Genomic DNA, 20,469 nt, shown 5'->3' with positions numbered 1-20,469 from the left:
TCCCCAAATCACACTCTTTGTAATAGGCAAATAGTCATAAATTCCTGGCTGTTCCAGGGAAGCCTTTAGGGGTAGGTTTCAGAGACATTTTACATATTACTTTTGTTTGAAGTTATCACAATGATACTCACTGTAACACTCTCTTTGCTTTTATCAGCTGAACCTTCCTTTTCCTTAGGGGTGCTGGCTGTTTCTGTGGGTGTAGGCTGCACACTTGAACTGGGCTGGGATGATTTATTTAATGTTTCTGTGCTAATTTCAGTATCTGTTTCTTGCTGTGTTGCAGTAGCTAAAATAAAGAAAAAAGAAAAAGTAGCCGCTACTCATGAGTACCAGTCTGCACTTCACAGGCACATCTGCACCTATGCAAATGAAGAATATTGAGTCACTGCATATTCCACCCACCCTAACCTCCTCAGCTGTGAAAACAGGCAACCCAGAGCGAGATTACCTGACTGTGTGCAAGATTTCATATGCTCAGGCCAGTGAGCTTGCTGGCAGGGATAGTCACAGTAGCTAGTATTCCAACAGCAATAAAAAATGGCCTCTTTCTTGCAGTTAGCACACCACTGCTTCTTTTTAGTTTCATCCACTGCTTGCTGCTTTTCCAATTCCAGCTGCTTCTTCACCTCAGCAATCAAACGATCTCGTTCTTGTTCCAGACTCTGACGCATTTCAGCCATTGTCAGTTCTACTCAAAATGCAAAGGAAGATGAGTTTTGCATTTTCCACCTCCCAACAGCAAGGTGCAAACAGTAATTTTCATGAGTTTAAAGACAACATGAAATTAAAACTAACGATCAAAATCCCCGAGTTTGGGCATCTCTGTTTTGTACCTAGTCAACAAACGAATGTGAGGAAAAACTTCTTCACTTTGAGGGTGACAGAGCACTGGAACAGGCTGCCCAGGGGGGTTGTGGAGTCTCCGTCTCTGGAGATATTCAACACCTGCCTGGACGATGTCCTGTGCAACCTGCTCTAGGTGAACCTGCTTTAGCAGAAGGGTTGGACGGGGTGATCTCTGGAGGTCCCTTCCAACCCTTGCCATTCTGTGATTCTGTGAAAGTCTTCCATCTTCTTTTCTTGTTCTGGCACCATGATTTTTACCCTTAACCATTACCTTCCATTTAACACTTTAGTTCTAGATCTCCCACAAAGGATCAGAATCCAGATGTACTAGGTGCAGCACAAACACAAAAGGGATGTATGCACCTGTTGCTAACATACTTTGTCTTTACAAGCCCAAATTTTTGTTCTGCTCCAATATTCAGAAAATACTGAAAATTGTATGTCTTCTCTTTTCTCATACACAACAGCAAATCCATTGTTCATTGTGTCTTGGGTTTCTTTACAAAGAAAAATGTGAAAGTTCCAAGAGGGACACTGACGAAGTTGTAAAAACTCATCTGTACGTAAATAAAGCGGTAAATTTGAGGCTTACTTCAAGATGGCTCCGAGAGCCACCCACTATTAATGCAGTTATGAATTGATAACTCAGTCACTATGAGTGAAAGAGAGCTTGACAGAATGTTCAAGAAAGTGGGCAAATACAAATAAAGCATTCCAGTTCTAGCCACCTTGACTCAGTATGAATCTTGGAGTATTCTGAAGAACTCTGAAGTTGACATACTTCCAAAACACCATTAAAGGTGTTTATTTAAATCAGTAGCTTAAGAGTGGTGACAAAGGGTTTAAAGGATTTTTCTTTTACTTCTGAGGACATCTAGACATTCAGTTCTCTGAGTTGCAGACAAGTTGTTGCCATGCCCAGGTAATTCTGAACACTGCTATAACTGGACTGCAGCAGTGGAAAAACTGGTCTACCCTGATTTGAAAGAGCAAAATGTTATTAACTAACCAAAGACATGAGTCTGAATATGAGAGTTATTCAGCCCTTAATTCACTTCAATCCAGATATGCTCTGCAAAAAGAGAATCAAAAAGTGGATGTGGACACTGTATTACACAGTCCTAAGGCTGTTTGGACTGCATGTTGCTTAAAAGAGACTTGTTGCAACCGTCTTCCCACAGTCAGTACATTAAAAATTATTTAAGAGGAATCACATTTTAATCATGGTTTTGTTTCCTGCCCATATGGTTGAGTGAATGTAGAGATGAAAATTCCCCTCTTAGGAGGAATATTCTTTTATCTGTTTAAGGTAGAATTTGAATTTACTTCACTGACAGTCTGGCATCAAGATTGAGTCAAGGCTGACTATTCATTTCAAATAAATAAGAAAGTAAGTTAGCATATACACCAACAGCTGATCTGAACCAAAATGTCAGCTACAATTTCCAAAAATAGCAGAGGAAGCAGGTTCCCCCAGTGGCTATATTAACAGAACGTGGTTCATATGAGAATTAGTAATAAGCACAAAATATCACATGAAGAGGGATCATCCAGTGATGCATAAGAGTTATCCTGTCCTATCAAAAGCTCTCTTTAGCCTAAATTTGTCTCAGAGGGCTGAACACGTTGTTGCTTACTATGCACAGGTAGAAGTAACTTCGTGTACATACTCGAAAAGTGTATGCATCAGTAGCATCAGCACAGTACATTATATAAGGTTTTACGTCTTTCACTTGGACAATTTGTAGTATCTTATGATGAAGGTAATACATACTACATATTACAAGCATTTGGCTGATATACTATTTTGGACTGCCATTTTCCTACCTAGGTTATGCTTCATTTCTGAGAGTTCCTGTTGATGTAACCACTGAAGTTTTTCTATCTCAATCCTCAAACGCCGAATCTAAATATTAAAAATTTAATAGTTAGTAGTAATAAACAAGGTGCAGTGTATAATACATAATTATATAGAAAAACATGCCCAAAGCAAAGAACCTGATCATCATATACATCAAGGCTCCTTATTATTAACATGAAGACAAACGATAGTAAACCACAAACCTGAAGTATTCTAAATACTTGTTTGCTAGATTTTCCTACCACAAAAAGTACAGGACTGTTTAAAAATAAAAAGCATTTCTATTAAACTTGCTTTTGCTTCCTCTGAAATTAGTCCAGTCTCAAATATCTCTGACTGGTATCAAAAACCTATTCCTCAGTTTTGCTTGCATTTATTAGCCTGACTTTTTTTTATTGTTTAACTAGATGAGGCTTAGGAAAGCAATTTTTTCATTCACTGTGGATTGGGACTATAAATATCATTGCTCAAAATTTTGACTTCCTCATTTTGGTTAAAGCAAGCAAACAAACCGTCACACTTTTTAACTCTGGGCTTTATTTGTTCACATTTGTACTTTACACTGCTTAATCTGCTTCTGCCCAAGTTTAAAGAAAACACTTAAAAGTTATAAGTACTACCTTTGGAGACAATTAGAAGCAATGTATAGCATTTCATTAAAAATGCAAAAAATATTACAAGTATTTTTTAAAATTATTAAAAGCTATGGTCATAATCACGTAACTTCACATAAGCTACTGCACAACAAGTAAATTCCAATCTTCCTCTGATGGACAAATACATGCTTTAAAAGAATGATACTTTCAAAAAACCAACTTTATTTCTGATTTTAAACAAGGTGACACAAAATTAAATCTTCAACAGAAGCTTTAAGGATCTGGGCTTGATGGCTTACTGTTCTTGTTGCTTATCTTACAGAGCCCATCTGATATTTTTTCAGTGTTTTTCTCTACCACTCTAATCATTACTTCTAAAACAGGATAGCAATTAGGATCTCTAGACAGTCTCAACTTATAACACTTTGTAGGTATAGTTATATGGTACTTATATATATAAAAATACTGGTTTTGCAACTTTCAAAGTTAAAATACAAGCAGTATTATTTTATTTGTTTTTATCTTACACTAACCTCAGCTATTGTACTTCCAGTAGTATTTTTTGAAAGATCATTATATATTTCAGTCATCGTTCCTTTGATGGCATCCATCATCTGGAAGACAAAATGGAAAAAAAAAATTCTTTGATACATATTTTTAATAGATACCCACTATCAGTTCCTTTCAATCACTCTAATGTGAACTTACATTGCTATCAACAATGCCCCATGACTCTCTATTTATCTGGGTCTACTTTTAGAGGACTATTCTGAAGGCAGAACACAACATTTTTGATCAGAACTCTGATTTTTAAGTGTCCTGAACTGGCAAACTGCTTGACCTTCTACTTTCCCAAGAAATTGCCACTGATATAATTTACAAACAAAAAAAATATAACCATTACTTTGGGGAAGAAACTCAAGAGCAAAATATTTGTAAAAATATTTTAAAAAAGGACATTTACTGACATTTCTGACCACTACCAATCCCACCAGGACCATATGGTTGAGTGAGAACATTGAAAGTTGATAGTCAAGACTAATTCTGGTATTTTTAATGCCTGAGTACTCAACTTTATTTCCTTATATAATATTCACCTTGATTTTTTAATTTAAAGATCTAAGAGAGTATATTAAAAGCTCATGTCCCATTCCTCGCTGTCACTGTTCTGATACAAGTATCACACCACATCTTCTCTGTAACAGCTTTGCTTTTGTTTTAATACATGAATACACACTTATGACAAGTTACCATCTGATGAATCTATGCAGTGTTTTAAACCAAAACTACATTTTTGTATACATATTACTAGACACAGATGAAGAAATATTAATGTTTACTGTAAATATGATGCTGAGGGGATATCTACAGCTTTAGGAGAAAACACAGAAAATGTCCAAACCATAATGCAACGTAAATAAGAAGCAGCAATGGGGGAACATCAGAAGGAAGGGTCTAATGTGTCTGAGCAGCTGAAGCCTATCATATACACACTCTGGCTTGGAATGGCAGCATTCAGCCAGCTCTAAAAAGATGGTTCAGCACTGTCGCCAAAATCTAGCTGTTCCTACCTAGTAGAATGAATTTGCAACATACGACAACCTGAAAATAAGGTTATTTCAGAATTTGAAATGTCAAAAATGTGAAAGTTCACCTCAAAATAAAATTTCAAGAAAATCTTGCTCAAGAACTTACTTTGCTAGTATATTTAGCAATATCTGCAGCCACATCAGCTGAAGCTGTTGCAATTGGCAAGTCTGTATTAACTGAGGAAGAAAGTGTACTTGCAGATCCAGAGCTGGTAACCATAGAAATAGGTTGAGTACTTGTAACCAAGGTTATAGTGGATGTGGAAGTGCTCTGGGTGATCTCTTTTTGCTGCACAGCTAAGAAAAGAGAACATACAGCAGATCAATCACATAATCAATTATGAAAATAAATAGGCAAACTTCTAACTTTAATGTCTAACTTAAAAGTGTGCACCTAACCATTTCAAAGACATTAATTATACAATGGTGCCATTTAATCAATTAATTATACAGTGCCCAGCCACTGAACTTGTGCATAATTCTAAGGCTTAAAGATAATGAAGCAAACATAACTTTGAAACTTACTATTTTAGACTGGCCAATGCAAAAGTCTCCCTTACATCTGTACTCCTCCCATTTTGGAGCTTTTCCGTCCCACTGCCTAGGAATTCACTGCCTAACCTCTCCATTTGGATAACTCCCAGCTAATACTATACGTATGAGCATGTTAGACTTTGACATTTTCATTTGCCATAATTTTGAAACATATTATTGAATTTCTTTTCTTTTTGCTTTGAAACAAGGTTTAGTGAGCCACTGTTGAAGAAAGCCTACATTAGTAACACTTCTTGGTGTTATTCCCATTCTTGTGTTATTCCCATTCTTTTGTTATTAATGCTACTAATTATTATTAGTGTTTAATATACATATATCCACATCAACATTAGCCTTTGGTTGACAGCAGAGCAAGGAATGCAACATTAGATTAACTCATTAAAGCAAGAAGTTATTCATAGTGTTAACTCAAATAGAAAAAGAAAAGTTTTCTCACCTTTGGTCAGTATTTGATATAATCTTAAACAGTGGGTAATTTAAAAATCAGAGTACAAATCAAAATGCAAAGACCCTGACCTTTTCAGCCCTAATGATTTATCTGCCATAAATATTTTTTTTTAAAAGGGGGGGTTTTTTTAGGACAATACTTTTCAATCTATTTTTAATGATTCATGTTATAAAAGATGTCTTCATTGCCAATATCCTCAAAACAGGAATTACTGAAATAAAGTAATTCAATTTATCTCTATGTACTATAGTTTTGTTTATGCCAATTCAGTATATAAGAAATCTATAGATTTTGTAGTTTTTGTTGGATATATTTCTGGAATATAATATTTAAGATGGAACATTGCTATAATGCACTCAATAGTAAACATATTGATAAAACAAACTCATAGGCTGAACATTTAAAGTTCAGCCCATATTACTAAGTTCTTATACTAAAGTATGATTCTATTAAAAATAAGACTTCACCAAATTTCACGTTTATTTTTCTCACTGAATATTTCTGTATCAAATTTGTGTCGCCTACAAGTAGAAAGATACTGCTTCTTCAACACTTCTTAAATGACAGTCACGAAAGCGGTTTGGGACCAGAGAAATGTGCCTCTGGTAAACGTTTGTATGTGACCCATTGCCTAAACCTCTGTTCTGTAAGAAATTACTGGCTTGCCAGCAGTGTTAGCAGAATGGAGAATATCTATTCATCAGGCACACCATTAAATAGCTCAGTTTATTAACTTGAAATTATAAATGAAGCTAGATTTACATAAAGTTGCTGTTCTGTGAAGCATGTGCTTATATTACCATGTGCCTACTACTAGCGAAACCTCTGGCAAAAGAAGAGTAAGAAAACAGTTGTGAAAACATTCTAAAATGCCGTGGCTGTTTGCTCAGTAAACTAGCATCAAAGTCTTAATACGAGTTAAACAACAGGGATTTCAATGACAAATGTAGCCTGGATAATTTCATTGTTGTCAAATTATATTCTATGAAAACCCGTAAAGATCAGCTTCTTGTCAGATAAAACTGCGTCCAGTTTGTACATATTGAGGTGATAGTGGTAATCATGCAAGTGGAAGAGTTAATGGCTTTATCATATAATCCAGAAAATAATTCAGTTCACTCTCCCCAATCTGTGAAAGCTAAGAATGGCAAAAATATTTATAACAGATACACACACAAACTTTTTGTCATTAAAATAAGGAGACATGACTCTCAATACACACCAGAAAGAGCAGGTATGGTGAATAAGTTGTTGTATTTTAAAGTCACTTATCAGAGTAGAACCACACTTTGAGATTGTGTTTATATGGTAGAACTCCTGGTTAGGCAGCCTTGGAGCACTGAGATCACTACTGGGGAATTATGGCATCACAGGCACATTGAGTTAGAAAGTGTATACCTTTAACTGCTTGTCTTGTCTGATATCTTGTCCCTTGAGAGGACTGAGGTTGCTGTGACTGAGACTGTTGGCTCTGCTGCTGTTGCTGCTGTCTCTGCACCTTCTGCATGTGCCATTTCTGAGAAGATGTCTGAAATTTATTTGAAGAATTCCACACTACACGCTGCACAGCAGGGGCAGTTTCCTTAGGCAGCAGAGGCCTCTGCTTTTTCACAGGGCTTCCAGTGGCTGCAGATGGAGCACTAACAGTAGAAGAAGCACTAGTAGTTGCTGTCACACCAGCTGGTGGAGTCTGGGCTGAAGAGCGGGTAAGTACTGGAGTTTCTGGTAGAGGCTGGGTGCTTGCACTGGAGGAAGGTGGAGTTTTACCTACAACTAAACAAACATAAAATGTAATGCCAGCTTTTCACCAACACATCCAATTCATAATTTTCCATCTAAGTTTTGGAAGAGCCATATGCACCTTCCAGACTACTTTGATTTATTTTCCTCATAAGTAATTGATATTCTACAAGTAGACTCATTTCAGTCTAGTTGAAGTTGGTGGCAATTCAGAAGCACTAGCCATTAAGTAAAACAAAACAAGAAGTACAAACCCCAGAAAACCAGCCTGACCTCCTTCAGAAGATATCTGAGGGGTTAGATTTTGTTAGGATGTTTCTGGGTTACCACTTACACCTGCCATCCCAATTTCCTTCAGGAGAAAAATACATTCAAAAGGAACAATGGCTGAAGAGTAACTGAAGGAATAGCACATTAAAACCTTTCTAAACAAAGGTGAACTGGCACTGACAACCAAATATACAATGTATTTGAGATATCTACGTTCCCTCGAAAATCTTTCAGAGTTTATAGTTGACTGTTCCACATATAAGATCAACTTAGGAACCGGATGATTCTTCCAAAGCTGTGGCCAGGTAAAACATATCTGGAAGAGAAGGCTGCTTCCTGGGAAGGGGGCAAAGACCTTCAGATTTGCACGCATCAGATCTCTTTTCTGGACCAAGGCATTTTAATATCTGATAGCCACAAGGAAAGGCAGAGGCCTCATAATCATGTACAGGACACAACTTATGGCTAGAATATATTCAATATAGGTCTCTATATATGAATATTTACATCCACTTTCAATTTCACTCAAAGTATGTATTATTCTTTTGCCTCTATATCAAAGTAAAATTTTAGGATTACTTATTATTTCAACCGCCACTGGTTTCAGCCACTAGTAATACATGAATTGGTGGATTTGAAATTCATAAAGCTGCCTTGCTTAATAAATTTTAATTAAATAAACCAAGAATCAGTCCATATAAACTCCCCAAAATTACAATTCTGTTTTTAGTTTATAAGCCTATTTTCTTATCTCATAATAACATTTATCCATTCAATTCCACTTTAAGATTCAAAACTCAGCAGCATTAAGTTGTCTTCTAAAGTATGCTTAGTTAACTGATTGAAAATAAGTTTTAAATAAAATGATTGAGCCAACATGCTATATAGACAAGAATAGAAAGTTGTATGAAGAATAAAATATTTTTCAATCTAACAATTTAAATCTGGTTTTCTAGTTTGTTTTGTCAAAAAGCTAACATGCAGAACAAGCTCAGCAAAAGCACTGTACTTGTTAACTGAGACTGCTTTTCTCTGTCAGCAACACAGAAACAAGGGACAGTATCTCAGGGACAAGAGGTGTTTTAACTGTTCTTTGGATTATTACTGTGAGCATTTACATTGATTTCAGTGTGACCTTATGCAATTTGTACGTCTGATAAGTTCCAACTTCTTCTATACCTGCAATTTCGGGATGTCTATGGAAATGTAAAGATTCAACTGAAAGTCATAGCAATTGTAAAATAAATTCTATATTTGTCAAAGAACAAATATTACAGATATTCATAGTTCTACACTGCTGAAAGGTAACTCTTACGAATCATACTTAATTTAACCCAAAAACTATAATGGGAACGGACAACTTTTTTCATTGTCATAAAGAATAAAAAATCTGGTTTAATACAGATGTTTTTATCTTAATGTAAAAATAAAGGTAACAGCTCTGGCTTCGATAACAGCTCTACAGAGCAGAAGAGAAAAAGAAAGGGAAGAATTTCATCCTACCATCTTGTTTAGGAGGAGGTTCTTTAGAATCTTTCTTGGTTTTCCTTCCTTCGCGGCCACAATGATCATCTCCCAGATCGATGACAAGTTCACTCTCAGAATCGGAGTCCAGTCCTAGATGCACAGTTGGAGAGTCTGTTTCATCTTTACCTTTCAGTTTTTCTTTTGCAGGATGCTGTAAACTTTTTCCCTTTTCAGAAAATTCTTTTTCCGTGTCTATAATTGCCTTTTCTTTGACCGGGTCATCTGTTTTCTCCACTTCAGGACTTGTGCTTTTAAGTTCCTCCTTGTCTTCATTCTGTGCTGTGAGCTTAGGTTTTTTTTTCAAGCTCAATGATTCTTTGTCACTTCTTGTACCTTCCTTGTCCTCTCCATCTTCTTGATCGTTCTTTGATTTCTGATCCTCATCACTATATTCACTGTCACTGGTGTCGGATTTTTCAGAATCTTCAGAGTCACTGTGTTCTACTGCAGTATAAACAGCTTCAGATATTTCATTTATTCCTAATTGTGGGGAGGAAAGTACATTCCATGCTGACATCAGACTGACTGACATTACCAAAAAAAATATTCTATATACTGGAAAAGTATATACATACCATTACCTTAACTGTCAGTCCTTAAGTTATAAACACTTCCCTTAATGCCCTATCTCAATACCAGAATGTGTAAGAATGACCTTCCACATATTCCAATTCATATTTTTTATTTCATTCAGTGGCCCTCCTTTCACCATCTTTTTTGACTACCTGAAAGCTGTTTTGTTCAACTTAGGACCAATGCTGGCAGATACAAAGAGGAATTATGTTTATCCACAAGAAACCACCTTAAAATCAGTAACACTATTCACCTGATTACTTACATGTATGTTTGCAGAATCAATTTTAGACTCCATAGTTTTGTGAAGAGAACCTCTAATTTTTTTACTGTCTAGAAAGTCTTTAATTAAGTTCTAGACAACACTAATGTTTCTAACAGCATTCAGCTCCTCTGTGACTGAATATACTAATATGTGCAACCAACATAAGTTAAGTGCAATTCTTGATTTTTAGAATTTACAAAATGAATATTAAGAATAGAATTCTGTCATACTATCTACACCAGAATGGTACAAAAACAGATTAAAAGATGAAAGCTTTGTGACAAAAATTTGAAACATCAGGTCTCACTGTATTTTAAGTTAAACTAGTTCAGTGCATTCTACTTGCCTCAAAGAGTTCAAATATCCTCTACTCTTGTTTTAATGCATAAAATATTTAAGATTTTACTATTCGACAACTTCTTTTAAACTCCAATTCAAAATCTACTGAAGTGTATCCTTCAGATGTCCATTATATTCTTGAGATACACTTACCAAGCTGTGCTTTACAACTCTCTATTGTCTTGTCAAGATTAAGCTGGAACCTACTACGTATCTGTCGTTTTGGTGAAATGAGTTGCACAGGAGTGGTCTGCTGTTGGACTGACTCACTCAACTCTTTCAGATCCATCTCAGCTTTGCTACGATCTAGAAAAAGAAGAAGGAACTAAGAAAAATATTTTACAAAAAGAAAATATATCACTGTGCAGATAAGACAAATTTTACTGAGTAACAATGCAGACTATCTGAAACATTTCACTTTTTTAATCGTTATGGGTTAAATAATAAATCTAAAATGACTTTACTACAAACAACAGATACCTCCTCTCTGATACTACATATTTCACATGCAAAATGCATGCATCAATTATGTGGACATTTTCTCCGTCAATGTCAAATTATCAAGAAATCATCATTCAGGTCTGTAAGCTAACAGCACTTCTAGTAAGCTACTGCTGTTATTTACTACTAGTAGTAATATTTTCACAGAGAAAATCAAATAGGAATAAAAATCCTCATAGTCACCATTTAAAATTCAAAAGATAAGTCATGAGAATAGAAATAAAAATGTGGATTGTTACACTAGATAAATAAATTTAAGATAAAATAATAAATTTTTCAATGTATGTCAGCAAAATCTTCTCTTGAGTTCTCCTATACGTGTAGAGAATTTTCACTCTGAAAAATACAGGCCTGTCTGCACAGAGTACAGACTACAGTGCTACAGCTAAAACTGTCTTAGCAACTAAGTTTCACATTTTTGTTTCAATTTTTCAATTTCAGAGGTTATGTTTCTGTTCCATAGTCCTATCCTTTACTCTTTGGCAACACTGCTGATGCTCCCCTTAGTGCTCCGGGCACTAAACCAGAACGGAGTTAGATGCTTGTTTGGGGGAAGAGGAAGGGGGAAGGAATGCAGAGAAGAATTACGTTTGGCCAGTTCAGCTCCTTAAACTGGCTCACGGTAGCCAACGTCATATGCTGGAAAAGGACAGAGGCCATGAAGAAGACAAAAGGCAACACTGGCACAATGTGGATTTGTGCTTCACTTACACAGCAGTTAAAGATGTCCATCGTTGCCTTATTTTCCTTTAACACACCCCCCACACCCCCCCCATATATTTACAAGACCTGTTTTGTTGATGCACAACTCAGAGAAAAGGGAAATAAATACGAAGGGCTGAGCCAATGTTTCCTCTGACCAGACATTCTTTACAAGTTTGAACTTAATATCAAGGTACATTCCACATTTAAAATTGAAGAGCCGTAGTACATAATGACTCAACTCAGTACAGCTGTCTCCATCAGGCTTGGCTACTCTATCTCCTATCAGGTTGCAAATAGAATCTATATTACAGATAGAGCAGGTACAGAAGGAACCATTCAAGTCACACAGATTTTGTTTACTGCTGAAATAGCAGTTCCTCATCTCTTCCTAGAGAGAGGCAGCAACTTGTGTGGTGCAACCCCACATAGCTATAATATACAGGCTATAATTTGGATCATCCAGACTTGTAATATATATGCATTATAGCATACACAAATTCAGTCCAAATAACACTCAATCATCCTTTCTAGTCCCAGGGAAACAGTCACAAAAAGTAATAACGAATTTCACACTCATGTCACATATTCATACTGGAAGAGACTAAACATAATACAACCTCTATCTCTCTCAGTGCAGTGCAAATTTTGAAAATAAAACTTAAGGTTCTAAGTGACTTAGGAACTTCTGAAAATTCGTTCCTTGTATTGGAAATTTTTACTTAATTAGGTTTCTTCTTCCTGTGCTAACTATGTCACCCAATCCACTCTAATTCCAAAGCATTAGTGGCTCTATCAGTCTTAGTACAGAATATGATTCAAGGCCTTCACAGCCTTAGTTAACTACATGGCAGGATACAAACAGCAGAAAAAATGAGAATGGGTGAAGTCAAGTTACTGTAACACTCACCAGGCAACCCTACATCTTAATATATGAAAGAAGTCTCGCAATCCAAATTTCTCTAACCTACAAGGAGGTCTCACTGAGATCTGGATTTCCAATCTGTATCGTTAATGTCAAAGTATTAGTAAAAAGAAAACAGAGCCAAAGGGCAGACTAGCCCATTGTGGAGAAATCTTCAAGTTCTCATCTCCAATGTCTTTACTTTTTCTCATTACCAACCTGAAAATTTTCACTCCTTTCTTGGTCAAATTTGTTGTTCTATCTTTTCTGCCTCTGTTTCACAAGGATGGATCCTATACTATCTGGAATATGTATTTCTTCCAAGCAATCTGGGTATAGCTTGGTCATTCACACCTCCATTTTTCAATTTAGCCAGTCTGCCAGTAACAACAGGTGGCTTGTTTCCATTATTTTTCCTTCGTTATTGCTGAATTGAAGGATGATCACAGAGTCCTCCTAGTCCTCTGCTCAAGGTACGTAAGTGTCCTTGTTTTCCGGATTTTCACTTTTTTTTGTTTTTTTCAGAGAGAAACTCTGTTCACATTATGTATGGCAATGAGACACAGTAAGTCATATCTGAAAACCACAGGATTCACAGATGAATCTACGTCTGGCACAGCTGACTCTATTAAATGAAGAAGGGTTGCCGTTTTCATTCCTAGCACCAAAGAGTATATCTAGCAACGGAAACTCCCCTATTGCTGAAAAAACAACTGATATTACAAAAGCATACTAGCTGTTTTTTCATGGTATTGCTCAGGGACCATAACATCTGATTTTCCGATCCACACTATTTATTCAAAATATTCTGTGCTCCAGCTGATGTCTCCCATCTGTGGCTCAAAACTACTGCAGCACTACACATTTTTTAACGTTTGTCCAAATGCATTGTCTCCTCAGATAAGACAACAAACAGCCGCAGTGCAGCAGAAGAAATTAGTTCTACGGTTATGTCCACACAGATTAACACACTGAAAAATATACTTGTGAGCTTGTATCCAGAATCAGAATATCTGTAACTCACTGAAAACACGAATTCAGCATTTAAGCTCAAGCCTTCCTGAAGTATTTGGCTAACACCAAGGGGCAGAATCCTGTTTCTACATGTAATATCATTTGGAGGTAAAAAGTAACCAGAACTAAATCAGAATACTCACAGGAACAAAGCATGACTGAGGAAACTGATGTACATCCGTTTGACTTCCAGAACCATTTTACCAACTTAGTACTCACCTATTCCATCTTTCAAAATTCCAGAATCCCAAAATTTACTTCTAGGGATTTCAAGACATCTGCTAATTTTTTTCATCCATCTATCACCCTAGAGAGGGATGGTCAATGAGGAGGTGATGTGAAGGCAGTGAGAGAGAAGAAACCCTAGTAAATCCTAAATCCTAAAGACCACAAGAAAACCTTGCCAGCGATTGACTTGAGACACTGAGGGGTGAAGAGCAGCAATGTTCATGTAATTAAAACCTTTAGAAACTTACCTACTGTTTAGAAACATTCATTTGTATAGCTCAGCATAAAAAAAAAATCCTGTAAGTATTTCCTTTCATCAACAAGAAGAAACAATAATAGGAACTTTCACGTAACAAAAAAAGAACAGCATATTTGATCAATTACATACGTCTTGTTTAACGCCCTTTGATCATTTAAAGCCACATACAAGTGAGTTTGTTCATATTCTGTTGCACTGACACCTATGTAATTTATTCAGCTATAACAGTATTAGATTTTCAAAGGTTTAGACTAACCAAGATTAAGATTCAGAATGCTTCCTGGAGTGGAAGTTCTTTCTTGCTTGGCAGAAATTGGCGTTGATGCTTGAGGAGAGAAAGGTTTGGGGCTGCCTGACAAGCTCCCTGCTTGACCCGTTCTTGTTGGTGCTGGAGAAGCTGAAAAGGTACAAAATTAATAAAAGACAGATTTAAAAATAATCATTATAAAGCCATATTCACCGGGACAAAGCAGCTTTTAAACCTACACAGGCAGGGAAAGGACTTTTGTTTAATAATGTCAACACTGTGTTATGCATCCATTGTAAGTTACAACAATCCCTTTAATTTTAGTTTAATAAACAAAGAAATTGTAACGAAAATAATTTTACTGCAGCTATATAGATGGGCCAAATGTGTGCTTATCCTCAAAACCACTCTGCTTGCAGTGACAGAAAGTTTCTAACTTTCAAGATTTGGTTATTGTAGACATTAAATTCTGACACTCTAAATTGCTATCTATTTTAATTCACGTTTGTATGTACACATAGAAAACCCTACCTACCCCATTTTCTAGGTAATTAACAGAGAATTAGAAGTACAAATCATAGTAAGTTTAATCAGTACACCTGGAGATCAGTAACCAAATGTCTCTGATATTCTAATATATACAGAGTTTAAGCAAAATCCTATGCTCTGAGCCTTTAAAATCTCCATGAAATAATGTTTCAGAAACAAACTTCTGGAAACAGACAAACAGTCCAGAACAGACTAATTTTTGTCAGCAAGAGACTAATTTCTGTCTGTTACATCTCTGCTTAATGCTCTGAAAATGTCATTGTAAACTCACTATTGGACACTTTTTCTTGCCCAGTACAGCCAGGATTGTCTCTACATTTTCCGATTCCTAAACAGTAGCAATACCTGCTGTTTCAGTAGCTGTTTCCAAGTTATTTTCTACACATCACTCAATGCACAACAGAGGAATCCAAATAAAACTCTTCTTGTCTAAGGATGGTGCAGTCATACTACTTGAATCGCTTTTTACAGCAAACAAGTTATTTAATTTACATTTTAACTGAAACATATAGATTCCAGTAATAGGACAGCTAAGTTTATACATAAAGCAAATAGTACAAAAGCTAGCATTTGAAACAATATACAGGTAGAAATGGCAGGTGGGAAACTGAATATTCTAGTTTAACCGCTGTTACGCCCAATCCAGCATTTCTATGCGCTGGGACAAATGACAGCAAGGCCTGAGAAAAAGTTAGAAAAATTCCCAATAATTGCTGTGATAATCAAGAATCCACAGTACTATGGTAACATCTGTCATCTTCTTTTATTTTTATCTGACAAAATAGCTTTAATGTGACTTTCCATTAATATCTCCACTACTATAAAGAAAAAATAATATGGTGTACCAAAAGCTCTATATTTTAAGACACAAAACAGGGCCTGTTAGCTATACCTTATTGTGTAAGAGCTGTACGCACGTATACATGTTAATTTATGTATAAAATGAATTATTCCTTTTGACATGTTACTCTACTGAAAAATTCAAGTATTTTCATATATTTAAATTCAGACAATTACTTTGTCATCACTTTCTTAAGATGTACAGGATCATAACACAAGATGCTTTTGTACTCAAAGGTGGTTTCACAGCCTAGCCTTTATTGGCTAGAAAGAGTAAGATTGTAATAAATAAATAAATAAAAATGTAACAGCATTTTATCTAAAAATTTTAATGGAACATTTTGGTTTAGTTTTCTACACAAAGACATCCTCTCACCAAAACCAAAGTTTTAAAACACTCACATTAATTAATACACTGTGCCATTTCTTTCAGATAGTGATGAACTTTCTTTTACGGATGAAAAAAAAAATAAGATAAAGTAGTTTGCCTGAGTGCCACAAAACTAGCTAGCATTTAGTGTTTGACTACATTATAAGCCTGAGAAGTCCAAATGCTTTATTCTACACTCCTTTTTCTCTTTATCCACTCTGCCTATGGAACTGTAGTTCCATCATATTTTAGCCACACTGTTGGGAACACTATAAATTAAGCTCATTGCCTTGAAAAAGAGCTATCAAATATTAAATAGAATGCCTCCTAATCATGACAATTGTAACTCTTTTTGTATTCCACTCTCCATTCATTTTGATAGTTACAACTATTTCTTGCTGTTTAAACTGAAGGGTCTTGGCCACTTCTGAAGATTATTTATTCTTTCTCAATGTGACAGAAAGGACTGTTATTTATTATCTGTAATACTGAAAGTTAAACCCATCTTTTTTTCTAAAATGTCTTCATAAAATGAGTCATAATACAGTCTTTAAACAGTACATGTAATAAAACTGGTGCATCAACCAAACGCAAAGTCCTGTACCCTCTCCCCCCTTTATTTTTACCTGTATTTTTCTCAATAAAGTCCATGGATTCTTCACTGGCACTAAAATGACTGGAAGTTGCTTTTTTCTCTGCATCCTGTTCAACATCAGATCCAGTGTGAACTGATGAGTTTGTACTCATTGGTGACCGCGGCATATCTGTCAATGAAATCCTGCGACCAGTACTACTGCTCAGCATAGACTTGCTCATTAGAATCTTGGGTGATGCTGTCATATCAAAGTTCAGTTTGATTTTCTCTTGTTTGTCCGTCTTTGCAGTTCCAGCAGTTGGGTTTGCAGGGTCTAATAACATTTGGTATTGATTGTTGGGAGTATATGGCGTCCGGAAAGGTGCGTAATTAAATACTCCAAATTTTCTACGAATGTTATCAACATAAACCTCCATTTCTTGCATTGCACTATTGAAGATGCTTTTAGTCTTTTTCACAGAAAAAGGAATTTCTTTAGACATGAGGTAGCAATTATTTATTGGAACCCAGGCCCTATATATAAAACACAAAAATAAGAGATAATACAACTACCTTTCACGCTGTGGACTGACATTGGCAACTTTTGTGCACATACTAATTTATTTCAGCCTAATCATAAAGATATGCACACCTCAGATCATTTCAAAGGACCATCTCTCACACCTTCTTTTAATAGCTCAGTGCTTATTTTTGGCGAGTAAAGTACATTGCATGTCTTAGATTATCTCTAGTTTATTTTACTCTACCCAGTAACACATAACACATGAATAAACACTGGTCAAGTATGACAATTATTCCTAATTAGAATAGTCTATGGAACTGTAAGATGACCATAACTAAACGGTCTTTCCATCTGTCACAGCAGGAAGCCATAAAAAGCAGGTCAGGAAAAAAAAAAAAAAAAATCACTTCACAACCACATTCTTAAAAACATAACATTCTATTTTACACCCCATGTCAGGGTATACTCCTCAATGCCAGGAAAAGTTCCATCAACAACTATTAGACAGATTTTGTTTACCATGAAATAAGGCAGACTCTAAAACTGTGCCTTCCAAGATACCAGAATATCAAGAAATATGGCCCTATACATTTATTTTTTTTACAGCACGTTTTTACAGCTATATAGTTTTATATTTTCAATTCATGACAAATCAACTCATTCATCACAGCTTTCTTTCATGCAGGGAGTTCACAAGTACAGAAAACTTAACTCCTTTCAGAGCAAAACTGGCATTTCCAACACAGATTAGATTTTCTGGTTTTTTCCTTTATTTTTTAAATCTACAATTATCTGTTTATTCCCATAGTGTTTAGACAACATAAACAACTTTATTGGCCTCTTCTATCCTTAGGAACTACTGTTCTCTGTAGCACAAAGCTGGAATTAACTTGCATACTCATTGAGATTATGTATGTATTAATCTTATAATCACATGACTTACATTCTGCAGACATCATGTAAGAAACTAAGACTGTATATGCTACACTACTATATAGTTTATTAGGGTCACGGCTCAAAAGATAGGATCCAAAAACTCTAAGAGCACAAAATTATAATAAGAATTTTTTTTAAGTACAGCCAAAGACATCCTTTGGTTACATTCCTACCTGTCGTGCTGGCCAAAGAAACGGGCATCAACTTGCCCGTCTTTATCCCTCAGTGCTTTAGCAGGCCAGAATGGAAAGCCTTTGAGTTTAGCCCAGACCAAAGGGTGGGGATTGCTCTAGAAGAAGAGGCAAAATACACAGTAAGAAAATACAAGCAGTATTACCTCTGAATCTGATAAATAACTTTTTTAATTATTATTTTATGTATTACGTAGATTCAATAAAGATCCAACATGCACAAGACACTTGCCAAATACAAGATTCCGTTTTACTATATACTTGATATATACATAATAAATCCTTGGAGGACAAAATAATAAATTTAAAAAAAACCCAAACAAACCCCAAAACCCAAAAAACCACCCCCAAAAACCATGAAACCTTAAGTACCTCAATTAAACACATCATAGTTGCACTTTTTTATTCATTTATTTTGGATTAGTCCTTTCCAAATATGTAATGTAACATAAGTTAGGCTATGGCCAATCCTTCAAATTCTCTAATTTTCACTTAAGTCCAAGATAGAACTTGATGGATTGTACACTTCTAGTTAAGAATCTTAAGGAGTCTTCCCAAGTTTGGTGCGGTATTAAAGAAAAACTGAAAAGAGACAATCTACTGATAGGTCATGAAAGAAAAATCAAGTCTAAATTCTCAGATCCACATCTGCAGAAAAAGACATTCAAATTCCAGAAATCTTACCCTGAGTGCAAGTACCACATGCAAGCACAGATGACTCAGGAGCAGATAACTTATGTTTGAGGATAGAGAAGTTGTGAACTGCTTGCTGACACCCTTTACAGTTATTTCTGACTGAACCAATCCTTTTGTGAAAGCATGTAGTATTACAGCTAAACATCTTGACAGTCTGACTCCACAAACAGCATGATGCACAAGCACAGGCTACTTAGTAAACTACAGCAGCTTTCCTTGACTCAGTAACCACCATAGGTTTAAATCAATGGGGGGATAACAAGCAACAGTCAAATGAGAACTGTTAATTTAATGTATTAGCTAGACTACCATAATCCTTAACTTACACAAGGCTCACAAAACCAATTTTCTCGTTTTTGGCAAGCAGCTAAATAACATTCCGGACATACTTCAATTTCATTCATCTGAAAAGAAAAAGCAGTTATCAAAGAGCTCAAACAAAGTCCAAAGGGTGATCAGTGTTATTACGTTAGCCTTTCTAGTTTGCTAGCATCATTCTTCTACAAATTTGTGTCATAAATCAACATCTACTTGTTGTGAAATCAACACTTTTGACAGACACCCATCTTTTTCTGCCCCTGTAACATATGCATCTCAGTTAATACATCAGTCACATTTTTATATCACTCTTCAGATTGTATGCTACTGTCATTTACTCCAGAAAAAAAACCCACTTTTGTTTGATGTTGTATTTATTTCAGTGATAAAGAATTATTTATGATCATTTCTTCCAATGGCAAAAATCTAATCTCAATGGGGCATTTAGTTTAATAATTTATGCAGAACCAAAAATAAAGTATTTTACTCCTTATGCTCATTGTATAAACTATTTAAGATATCAGGCTCAGGTTACACATGGATTTTGTTCTATTAAGAACTGATAAATTCTCAGAATTTATGTGAATCATTAATAACTCTGTGTCAGCGTGGGGATGGAGAAAGCACTCTTACATAAAGGGTCAGATTATCAGATAAATTTTATCAATAAAATATTGTTCAAATACATTACATTTAGAATAGCAAGTTTTTGTAATACTTAACATTATGGATTGCCACTGAAATAAAATCATTGCAAATCATCAGTTAAGAATGCATGCAGTCATTTTTGCATTCATTCAGAGGAATTTCATATTGTTACAGCACAAGAACCACCAAAAATGCATCTAAGAATCAGAAGATGTGGGTCTCTTTTTCCAACTCCAAATATTCCTTTGGAAGATAGGTGTCTTTGCACAGAATCCCTATGTCCACTTTCTTCTTTTCCCTCCCCCCTGCAAGTGATTATCCTAACAGAAGACACCTTAGCAATGCCCTTGCCAAAAA

The 20,469-nt window shown here is 35.6% G+C and overlaps 1 protein-coding gene across 12 annotated transcripts in view; it reads right to left on the bottom strand.

Annotated features, from left to right (window-relative positions):
- The window catches only part of ZMYND8 (zinc finger MYND-type containing 8), a 61,524-nt gene that overhangs the window by 5,945 nt on the left and 35,110 nt on the right, over positions 1 to 20,469 (bottom strand). For 9 of the 12 annotated variants that reach the window (XR_004841806.1, XR_004841807.1, XM_035892866.1 and 6 more), the window contains exons 9-20: positions 19,473 to 19,550; positions 18,433 to 18,548; positions 16,853 to 17,334; positions 14,477 to 14,617; positions 10,766 to 10,918; positions 9,412 to 9,915; positions 7,297 to 7,671; positions 5,002 to 5,192; positions 3,840 to 3,920; positions 2,677 to 2,755; positions 452 to 691; positions 132 to 289 (exon numbers count right to left, since the gene is read on the bottom strand). Coding sequence is in view for 10 of the 12 variants with exons in the window: in XM_035892866.1 (XP_035748759.1) it covers positions 132 to 289; positions 452 to 691; positions 2,677 to 2,755; positions 3,840 to 3,920; positions 5,002 to 5,192; positions 7,297 to 7,671; positions 9,412 to 9,915; positions 10,766 to 10,918; positions 14,477 to 14,617; positions 16,853 to 17,334; positions 18,433 to 18,548; positions 19,473 to 19,550 (2,598 nt within the window). In the remaining 2 variants the exon portion in view is untranslated. The remainder of the gene's footprint in view (positions 1 to 131; positions 290 to 451; positions 692 to 2,676; positions 2,756 to 3,839; positions 3,921 to 5,001; positions 5,193 to 7,296; positions 7,672 to 9,411; positions 9,916 to 10,765; positions 10,919 to 14,476; positions 14,618 to 16,852; positions 17,335 to 18,432; positions 18,549 to 19,472; positions 19,551 to 20,469) is intronic. The other 3 variants (XM_035892872.1, XM_035892873.1, XM_035892867.1) reach the window with 2 other exon arrangements.

Source organism: Egretta garzetta, unplaced genomic scaffold (genome assembly GCF_000687185.1).
Source record: "Egretta garzetta isolate BGI_Z169 unplaced genomic scaffold, ASM68718v1 scaffold214, whole genome shotgun sequence".
NCBI classification, from domain to species: domain Eukaryota; kingdom Metazoa; phylum Chordata; class Aves; order Pelecaniformes; family Ardeidae; genus Egretta; species Egretta garzetta.
The sequence above is the reverse complement of the archived record's forward strand: the minus strand, read 5'-3'. Positions and strand labels throughout refer to the sequence as shown.